Genomic DNA, 10,790 nt, shown 5'->3' with positions numbered 1-10,790 from the left:
TCCTTATTTCTTACCTAAGGTCAGCTGTGATAGTGCAGGCTGACTACATTATGTAGATGACAGCACAGTTGTATTGATCCTTGTGAAGGATGAGATCTGTCCAAGGTGCATAGGGACTGTACTAGAGCAGTCTATGATGCGCCTCACAAACCTTCAGGCTCCTGAACGGGAACTTTGTCCATAAGATATGTAGCAACCGAGGAGGCAGTGACTTCCATCCGATGTCCGAACCAAGTTGTGTCCAGCCGGTGTCTCAAGGTAAGGTCAAGGTATGGGGTAAGTACCTATGGCTGCACTCAGCAGGCCGTCATATGTAGTAGCAGTCGACGATTCCTGCTTCTCGTAGCAAGGTAAGAAATTGGGAATATTGTCCATCGTCTAGAGTTTATTGAGACCATATCACTAATTACTCCACCTCCTTTTTTCCTAGCTGGTCCTGTATCATGCAGAACGCCGGGATCATGAAATGCGCCAATCCCATCATGGCTGACTTTGCCTCTTGGCAGGAATAGTAACACGGAGAGTACTATCTAGACTAGCACATGATGTTCCTTTGGACTAGCCAGTGGAACTGCCACGCAATTTGAGATCAATTCCAAATCCTTGATCAAACATACGAATTAGGGTCCTCACCATACCAGGTGTCGATTCTCGATTCTTGAACCATTCTCATTATGATAAGTTGAAACGACGATGCTTCGAGATATGCTAAGCCACCGCCCACTCGGCAGCAGCAAAACACTTGCACGCTATCTACCTAGCTAGTCTCATTCCGTGCGGCTGAGGAGTTCCAGCTGACGAGTAAGACTGAATAGAGCGATCAGGTGGAGATCGTCAGAAAGGTAGTCGACATCCTTATGATTCAGCTCGTTTCTAGTCAAATCTCTTCTTTTTCGAGTCTGGAACCTCGAGTCTCTGTCTGCTGGTCCATCCCCGCCTTTAAATCCCCTCAATATACCGGGACTAGGAGGGTGGGTGATGCTCGGAATTGAGGACTGGACTGGACCGGCCGATCGATCGATAACTACAGTACCATTGTTCGTCAGTTCCGCGATCCATTTGATTCGAGATTCCAATCTGGCCACTTTAGGCTGTGGGGAATAGCCCAAAGATTGAGACGTTGGCGTGAAGCCGAACCAAACCACAGCAAAGTCAATACTCTCCTGTGGCTGTCTTTATGCGCAGATTGTCCACTTGTCGCTTTCTGTTGCCAAGTACGCTTTCAATTTCGCATGACTTTACTTTTAAGTTTCCATGTTTATGAAATCTCCAGTGTTCTCCATATTGGCCAGTGGATTGCTCAGCTAGTTCCCCGTCTTCCGGAGTTTGGAGACATTCTTCACCACCTTGTCGGAGTCTCTATCTCAACCATTAGCACCCCGCCTTATGATCAACATCAATCAGCCTCAAAGATCAGCAATCATAAAGACTCTCGACCATTAAACCCAGTTACTTGTGGCGTAACCGAAGAATATCAACACTGTGTCATCTCATCTCAGCTACGGTCGTTTTCCAGCACTCAACCCCGCAGATACTGGGATCAGCTGGGTAGTACTTTCGCTTTCTGGTGGGACGATTCCATAATCGGAGGAGCGCAGGAGTGTTCAATTGATGATGCGCCGTCGTCATTTGATTATCATCGAATCAGGACCATCTAGCTCAACCTTCAATCCCTCGAGTTGCACCCCGTTACCAAGTTGAAATCAATTTCTAAGGATAGATTATGTCCGATGTTTCGGAGGAGACAGCTGCAAATGAGCCACCGGCACAATCCTCGCAGACGCGGTGGGAGTTCATCGATGCTTCGAACAAAAGCCGAAGCAATCTCACCCGAGTCAAGCGCCATGTGATGCACGAATATATGCGGCAAAAACGCGGTGGCGTGCCGCAACCAGACAACGAGAATGGCGAATCGGTGAAGGAAAAAGAGGAATCACAGCCAAAGGTTCGCAGGCGATCGAGGAACAAGAATGCGGGAAAGAGTAGTACCACCGAGAAGGAGACAAAGGACCGTGGCAAGGGCCGGAGGAGAAAGAGCCCTGACGCTTCGACAGATACACAAATGGAGGTTGAATCCATGCGCGAGGATTCCTTAGGGGAGGGTTCATCGACAGGGTTTGGAGAGAGTCATATCTCAGCAGCTGCAGGCGAGACGAACACGGATACTCTCGTCTCTGTTTCACCACAGGACACTATTCAGCTTCAACCGTTTATTTCACCTTCCGACTTCTCCAAATCCTATTCGTCTGGTGACCAGAGCAGCAACTCCGAGTCAGACGTCCGGACACCGTTGTCTTCCGCTCCGACAACTCCATACGCGCTGACCCTCTCCCCCAAATCTATTCTCAGCGCAGCGCGTACTGACCCGTTCAACACTTTGCCTATGGATTTGGATGCGGAGGGTCGCAAACTCTTTGACTTCTACGTCAACGAGATGCCGGCTTGCTCTTACGGCAACCACTTCCGGTCACTTAAGGCTCATAATTGGTACACGGCCGTATTTGTCCCCGAGGGCATGAAAGGCCCGGTCGCCTTCCAGAACACGATCCTCGTCCACGCGGCCAACACGTGGGCCTGGGTCCGGAACGAGGAGGAAACGAAGATGACTCTGGTCCATCGTAACCGGGCCATCTCCATGCTCCGAGAGCATCTGGCTGCAAACCCCGGAGACATTAGCGACGTGGCCATCATTGCATGCCTCAGTGCAGCCGGTCTGGAGGACTTTGACCCCCGGCCCGGACGCAAGCAGATCAGCTGGATTCACATGCGAGCTGCTCGGGAGATGATTCGAGCGCGCGGTGGGCCGGTAGCGTTCGAGAATACCCGGCTGGGGATGTTGATCAACTGGCAGGACTATATTCTGTCGGGCTATGAAACTCATGGACCGAGCTTTTTCTTTGAGCCCAATCCACCTATCCCTTCACACCTTGATATTACCCCTCTGACTTCAACGACGGAGCCTTCCCTACCAACTTCCTCATGGCTTTCCACCGATTTTGAGGGTGTACCTTCTGAAACCCCTCCCTTCTCCCCCAGAGATGAACTCCGACACCAATGCAACGAATTCATCGAGTTCCTCAAACGCTGCGAGCAACTCGCCCTCCACCAGCACACGCACACCAACCCCGCCATCGCACCCATGCGCCACACTGCCTTCCAACCTAACTCCCTTCTATACCAGATTCTCGCCGCTCCGCCAGGCGTCCGATTCACCGCCTCAGGCAACCGCAAACAATTCGTCGCCCGCCTCGTCGCGCTGATCATGTTCAACGCCGGTCTCTGGGACTATCGCTCGTCCATTGCTCACAGCGAGACCTTTCTGCACACGCTGGAGCAGGCCGTGCTCGAAAGCGAGGTCAACATGAGCGGCTCTGTGGAGGCGCTGCTGCAGATCATGCTAGAGTGCAACGACGGGACGGCCACCCTCAGCACCGGTCCGGACTTCCCCTCTATCTTCGTGCTGGATGATCTCGAGCCCGCCTCGCCTGATTTCACGCAGTACTCACCCACTGCCCGAACGCCGTACGGCCGACCTTGGTTCGCCGGACGGATGCTCAAGGTCGCGAAGCGCCTGGGCTACGAGACGTGGATGCGCGTCAGTGATTTCCTGTTGGGGTGCTTGACGCTCCAGGCGGGGGAGGACTCGGTTGCAGGGTGGGAGGGGGCTCTTCGACAGGAGATCCTTAGTGCGCCGCTTACGAGCTATGTTATGCCTGCGTTGAGATGATGATGATGATCATCATCATCATCGTCCTGAACGTCTCTCTCTATATAATTCTCATTCATAGTTTGTACAAACAGGGTACGGCATGTGACTACGGCGTCCTTTGGTGATTATCTAAATATATATAAATATACTCTATTTGCGATTACAATTTCATCTTCAAACCACTTTCAATATTTACATCCCCATTTGTAAACTCTTCCCCCTGCGTGACCTGCAACGTAACACCCGGCTTCACATCCTCCTGGGACTCCAACCCAAACGACTGGGCCCTGCCACGCTGCCGACCGGTAGTAAACACCTCGCCCACCTCCTCGAGAGACTTGCCCCCGGTCTCCGGGTAGCACGCCCAGACAATCACCGCCGCCGCCCAGTTGAACGCAACAAAGCAGTAAAAGTACTTGTACTGCAGCGTGGTCAGGGCAATGGGCGAGCACTGCGCGAAGACGAGGTTGAGGGTCCAGTTCGTGGCAGTCGCGAGGGACGAGCCGCGGGCGCGGATAGCGGTGGGGAAGATCTCGGCGGGGTACAGCCAGGAGATGAGGCCAAGAGAGGTGAAAAAGAGCGAGAAGACGAAGAACATGGCGATGGCGGCGCGGAGAGCTGCAGGAGACGAAGGGACCGAGGAGTCTGGGGCGAAGTTGCCGTAGTAGCGGGCGAGGGTGGCTTCGACGCAGAGGGCGGCGCCCATGCCGAGCAGGGAGGGGATGAGCAGTTTGCGGCGGCCGACGCGGTCGATGAAGAGTAGGAAGACGGTGTTCCAGAACTGGGCGAGAGCGCCCCAGACGCCGGTGATCATGAGGGTGGTGGAGGTGGGGAGGCCGAGCGAGCGGTAGATGCGCGGGCTGTAGACCTGGATGACGTTTGTGCCGGAGCACTGGGTGAAGGCCTGGATGCCGCAGGCAAGGAGCACGCGGCGGCGCCAGATGGGCGAGGAGAACAGCAGCTGGCGCCAGGACGAGACAACGGTGCGGGAGTCGAAGGCGATGCTCTCGCAGATCTGGGTGAACTCGGACTCGACGAGATCGGTGTTGGTGCGGGCGTGGTTGAGATGCAGGCGGTTGAGGATGGCTTTACCCTCGTCCTTGTGGCCTTTTTCAATTAGCCATCGCGGCGATTCTGGGAGAAACCAGACTCCGATGCCGAGGATGACGGCGGGGACGGCTTGGATGGCTAGAGGGAACCGCCAGGAAAAGGCGCCTGTGTGCAGAGAGCAACCATATCCGACCCATTGCTACATCAGTCAGCGATCAATCGTTCGCAAGATCAGGGCCCTGAGGAACATACTGCGACGACCACACCCAGCCCAAGCATCCACTGCTGCATCGCACCGAGAAAGCCCCGAATATGCGCGGGAGAAATCTCGCTCTGAGGATCGGTTAGCAGACGAGCATGGTGAGAATGTATGATGATTGTTAGACAGCGCTCACACAGTAGATCGGAATCGTGGTCGACATCAAGCCAATGGAAAAGCCAGCAATCAAACGGCCAACAATTAGCATGGCAATGTGTACGGCTCCAGCCTGGAGAGCAGCACCCAGAGCGGCCAGGAGAGCGCCTACGAACATGACTGGGCGGCGACCAAAAGGGTCGCAGATGTAGGGGACAGCGATGGACCCCAGAATGGCTCCTCCTGTGGCATGTTAGCTCTGAAACTCCTCCAGAATGGAGTAGCGGGATGAAGCACCATTATAGGAAGAGACAATGCCTCCAGTAGCTGCATCAGAAGGGTGATGGAAATGATGCACAAAGGCCTCTTGTTCGAGAGTTGACCCAATCACCCCCGAATCGTAACCAAACAGGAAAGATCCTAGAGTGGCCAAGATACAGCAGAGAGTGACGAGTAAAAAGGTCATGATAGATTATAAACAGAATATCAAGTTTCAGAGATCATGGTGTTAAGATTTGTTTCGAGTTGTTGAGATATATTCTCCCCCTTGTCTGGCTAGGGGAGAGGATTTTTGTGTACAGTCTTTCGCTGGGGTCTGTCCTATTAATTAAGACTGAGGGATAATAAACTATGTGTAGATTGGCTCAGGTGGCGACTCTTCAAAGCATAATTCCTCCATAGACTATGGCTATGACCTTGATTAAGACTAGGACTAGATTATCAGCCATCTCTGAGCAGGAGGCGTTTTTCTATATTAGACAACTGAATAATAATAAGCTGCAGATTGAGACCCGGCATGACGGATACTGTATGGTATGGAGTACATTTTACTCCGTAGTGCATTCACTCAGATTATTCATATCGATCACATTGCCTCCCGTAAGCATGAATGCTTTTTATTGTTCCTTAGGAAAATGGAACAGCTGTGTTGTGTTAATCCTTAGAGAGGTAACTACGTACAGTAAGTCAGTAGACTCAGTATGTAGCAACGGAGTAGAGTGAGTGATTTACCGATGATTTACAGAGTAGACCCATCTCTCCATCTCTGGAACAGTGGACCCTCCACTCTTCTTGTTCACACCTTCTGGCTTATCAGATTCTGTAAAAGGCGTCACTGACTTTTTTGTCTCGAGAGATTCGGTATTGCAATTCATCAACCGAGGCTTCTTCGAACATTCGAGGCTTACACTACTGGCCTTAGCCAAAGCCTTTGGTGCCTTGTCTTGAGATCAGCCCTGTCGTGTCGCTGATCGTGGAGATAATCGTCCCAATCATCTCACTCTTGTCGTTCACACTGTCCCGTCGTCTATCGCTGTCGTCTTGTTTCCTTCTACCCTGGTTCTGGCCCGATCAGTCCATTCAAGGTGTGAAACTTCCTGGTTGATCCAGATTGTGCGCCCATAAGGTCCGTGAATACTTTTCCGACCCTTCTCCCCCTACCCTCGATCTATCTACAGCTCTATACTGCGCAAAATCCTTGTTGAGCCTGCTGTATTCTCGATCCAGCATTATCTGTTGGTTTGACTGCTCTACTGAAAGCGGAAGCACTAACCAACCACGGAAGCATAAGCAGCCCGAAGGGGAAAAAAAGGTCACAAGTGGGACGCCGACTGGACTTGAGGATCGCCGTCTTTCTTCTATTCGTCTAAGATTTCATTCAGTATTATTGTCCTGAGTGTCTCTCTTGGGCATCCATAATCCTGCCGATACTTTTACTGCTACTCAAACCGAGTGTGCGCCCTTCTTTGCTGATTTTGACTCATCCCTCTTCGGTCGGGTTAGTCGCTCTTCGGTCGGATTTAAGCCCTGTGTGGCTCTTGTCGCCGAAAATACGACCCTGAAGGGAGTGTGATCCCAGTACCTTGTAAGAACAAAGTTCCATTTTGGACGCTGGATTGGATTTAGCCGCAAAAGATTACTTCATCTCTCTTTCGCTCATTTTCCCTCCCTTACTCAGACACACTCCTCTGTGTGCCTTCCATGACTCTTGCGATAATCCTCCGATCTGCCCCTCGTGTGCGATAGATCTTGCATCGCCACGCGGGCTGTTATTTCATTCCCCTTCCAAATCTATCTTATTCTCCCCCCTTGCATGAACCTTTGCGCCAACGTCATCGTCGAGAATGGCCGCCAATTCCAGCCCGTTCGCCGGCGCCCTCGCCGGCGCCCCCGCCGAGACCTCTAACGAGGACGATCCCGCATCCGCATCAGATACACAGTTTTACAACTATGACGACTCAAGTTCATCCGCTCTTCCTGTTCATCCTCACGATGTCACTTCAGGTCATGGCCCTCTGTCCGATTCGAAACCGAAGGAGTCTCTTCCCATGCAAAAGCGGCGCCGGGTGACTCGCGCCTGCGATGAATGTCGTCGCAAGAAAATTAAGTGCGATGGGAAGCAGCCGTGTACCCATTGCACAGTCTATAGCTATGGTAATTTGGCCTTCTGAACTACGGATCTTCAGCTTTTCTGACTTGGATACTGCACCAGAATGTACCTATGATCAGCCCTCGAACCGGCGCCGAAATCCTGCTCCGCAATACGTCGAGGCACTCGAAAATCGTTTGCATAAAGCCGAAGCCCTTCTCCGCGTGGTTCTGCCCGACCTGGACCTGGACGACCCTCGGTTTGACGTGCATGCGACCGAGCAGATGCTCGCCGCCATCAAAAAGGAAAAACCGCAGCCGCCAATGCCAACCGCAAGCGCCCCGAAACCCTCGACCGCTCCTGAGCCAACGACGGACGCAGCGGACGGCGGTGCCGGTGATGAGTCGCTGTTGGAGTCTATGGTTGAGAATTCAGGATGCCTAGATTTGGATGACCAGGGTCATTGGGATTATCATGGACATACATCTGGTATCATCTTCCTGCGACGGTTGCGCAAGCAACTCGGGGCTTCAGACATGGCGGTCCCGTCTTTCCGGACTCGGGCCCTCTCTCAGATGCTGGATAGTCCCAAGTCGACGTCCGAGTCTCCGTCGGATTCCTCGCTACCCCCCACTCACGATCTGCCCTCGCGGGATGTTGCACAGCGTCTGTGCCACCACGCTTTGTACGAGGGCTGTTCTCTTATGCGGTTCGTGCACGAGCCTAGCTTCTTTGCCATGTTGGATCGGATCTACGATACCCCTCCGGAGCAGTTTGGGAACGAAGAGAATTCGTTCTTGCCGCTTCTGTACATCGTCATGTCTGTCGGTTGCTTGTTCTCAGATGACGGGGCTGGTACCCTGGATATTGCAGGTTATGAAGGCGCTATTGGTCAAGGGTAAGTTGGTTTTAAAAGCGTACCTTACGGGCTTCAAACTGATTTTCGGCGTCAGGTTTCAGTATTTCAAGGCTGGCCGGCAACTCTTGGACATCACCGATTGCCGTGATTTGACCTCGTTGCAAGCGGTTTGTTTCATGGTCCTGTTCTTGCAATCCTCCGCCAAACTAAGTACATGCTACTCGTATGTGGGAATAGCGCTCCGGTCGGCTCTGCGCTTAGGGCTGCATCGCTCCGTCGCCGCCGACTTCAACCCCATCGAGCGAGAGTTGCGGAAACGTATTTTCTGGGTCGTCCGGAAGATGGACGTCTACGTGAGCACCCTGCTGGGGTTTCCCCAGATGTTGAGCGATGACGACATCGATCAGGAGTACCCCCTGGATGTCGATGGGCAGTTTATCACCAAGGATGGTATTTTGCCCATGCCGTCGGATTATACGCCCTTGATGGCAGGGGCCAACGCCCACACTCGGTTGTCCAATATCATTCTCAAAGTGGTAAAGTACATATATCCGGTGAAGAATGCTCAGCATCGGTCCAAGTCGGATATGCGCTACATGGTGAGTCATTCCAAGATTCGCGAAATCGAGCGCGATCTGCAGACCTGGATGGAGGAATTACCTGCGGCTCTCCGTCCAGGGACGGAGGTATCTCCCCAGTTAGAACGGTAAGCACCTCGTTTTGCATTGCATCTGCTGTCTGAGATTAATACGTTCACAGTATCCGACAATTGTTGCGAATCAGCTATGCTCACGTGCAGGTTGTCATGTATCGACCCTTCTTGCATTATGTGTCTAGCGGGTCGCAAGCTCGAGGTGTGGACCGACGGTCATATGCTTGCGCCGCCGCATGCGTGAGCGTCTCGCGAAATATTGTCCACATCACGACTGGCATGCACAAGCGGGGCCTGCTCAATGGGTCCTTCTGGTTCACCATGTACACGACCTATTTTGCTATCTTGTCTCTAATCTTCTTTGTGCTCGAGAATCCCGACTCGCCGACAGCCAAGGACGGTGTTTTGAAAGACGCCATGGAGGGCAAGAACACGCTGGCCGGACTGGCAAAGAAGAGTTTGGCGGCAGATCGCTGCTCGCAGAGTCTCAATTCTCTGTTCAAGAATCTGCCTGAGCTCTTGAAAAACCGCCAGAGTTCGGTGAAGCCTGTGAATCTCAAGCGTCCAGCGCCGGCTGCTGTCTCTCGGCCTGCTGCAACCCTGAAGAACCCGCAATCTGCACCCGAGATAGCGCCCCTGCAGAGAGCTAGTACGTTTCCGCTGCAGCTGCTGAGCCGACAGTCCAAGGCCGAGGCGAGCAATACACCCAAGAGCTTGGACGATAGCCATACTTTGGGCAGTGGCAAGATGCATCAGAGCCAAGTCCATACCCAAGTCAGTACCCCAACGTGGGTCCCGTCTACCCCAGAGCTCCCTACCGACACCACCCTCACAACGCCCGAACCCCTTATTGCCGATCAAGCTCGCGCAACAACCACAGCATCCCCAATGCCGGTGATGCATTCGCGAGAGCCCTCGTCGGGGCAGTTCTCAGCGCAGCAGTTGGCCAATCCCGCAAATTTGCCGGACCTCATGCCCATCATGTTCCCATCCGATGATCCTTTTGCCTATCCCACTCAACCGATGTCCACATTGGAAGATGACCATTTCCGCATCGACGGACTGGGCCTACAGTCGGCGAGTCAATTCGGATTCGACCCCTCATCGCGGGGTTTACCGTCGGCGACCTCGACTGATTCACCAACGGGGGCAGTGTCCACTCCGAAATTTGACAACTTTGGCAGTTTCCCGCTTTTCCATAATGGTACTTCAACCGGCATCAATACCGCACTCCCACATCGTATCACACCGCAGAAGCAGCAGGCCATGAACCAAGCGCGGCTGCAGTCACCCGTCTCGCATGGCTCGACGCCCGGCAGCGGCACCGAGGCGGTCAACAGCCCCGACCTGGTGTCTATCCCCAACCAGAACTTCATGTGGCAAGGATACAACTTCCAGCCACAGGCGTTTCCGCCGGATTCGTCAGGGCCGCAGCAGATGCCAACGACAACCGAATCCCAGGGCTTTAGCATAGGGATGAACGAGAACAATGAAATGGGAGCGGGCATTGACATGGGGTTTCTCCCTCTGGACGATATCTTCGGCGACCCATGCCGACCGAACGGAACGCTCGCCAACGACGACTGGATTCAGTGGATGAATGTGGGAAGTTGATGAATCCTGCAGCATATGGTGCAGGCTTAAAAAAATTCGATTTTGTTCTACGAGATCATGAGAAACTAGTGTACGGTCATGTCATGTGTTTGGCGTTCAGGACTGGTATACACGGAGTGCGTTTCATTCCATAGGTTACTGGTAGTTTAATATCAAATGCACACATTCTATCAATTTGATATA

At 52.9% G+C, this 10,790-nt stretch overlaps 3 protein-coding genes across 3 annotated transcripts; 2 read left to right on the top strand and 1 right to left on the bottom strand.

Annotated features, from left to right (window-relative positions):
- Positions 1-1,723: 1,723 nt before the first annotated feature.
- On the top strand, positions 1,724-3,727 carry Aud_003489 (sigma-70 region 2 family protein; the record flags this gene model as incomplete). The annotated part of the gene is made up of 1 exon (XM_043288439.1): positions 1,724-3,727. The coding sequence occupies one exon, from the start codon at positions 1,724-1,726 to the stop codon at positions 3,725-3,727; it is 2,004 nt and encodes a 667-aa protein (XP_043144374.1).
- Positions 3,728-3,869: 142 nt separating this feature from the next.
- Aud_003488 (sugar porter family MFS transporter) lies at positions 3,870-5,580 on the bottom strand (the record flags this gene model as incomplete). The annotated part of the gene is made up of 4 exons (XM_043288438.1): positions 3,870-4,958; positions 5,012-5,092; positions 5,155-5,357; positions 5,412-5,580. 4 exons carry the CDS (start codon positions 5,578-5,580, stop codon positions 3,870-3,872), a joined length of 1,542 nt encoding a protein of 513 aa, XP_043144373.1.
- A 1,657-nt stretch (positions 5,581-7,237) lies between these two features.
- Positions 7,238-10,607, top strand: Aud_003487 (putative C6 transcription factor (Mut3); the record flags this gene model as incomplete). Its single annotated transcript, XM_043288437.1, has 4 exons — positions 7,238-7,547; positions 7,606-8,380; positions 8,436-9,047; positions 9,101-10,607. 4 exons carry the CDS (start codon positions 7,238-7,240, stop codon positions 10,605-10,607), a joined length of 3,204 nt encoding a protein of 1,067 aa, XP_043144372.1.
- Between the last annotated feature and the right edge of the window lie 183 nt (positions 10,608-10,790).

The sequence above is a fragment of the Aspergillus udagawae genome, assembly GCF_001078395.1.
Source record: "Aspergillus udagawae IFM 46973 DNA, scaffold_2, whole genome shotgun sequence".
NCBI classification, from domain to species: domain Eukaryota; kingdom Fungi; phylum Ascomycota; class Eurotiomycetes; order Eurotiales; family Aspergillaceae; genus Aspergillus; species Aspergillus udagawae.
This window is presented reverse-complemented; position numbering and strand designations above follow the sequence as displayed.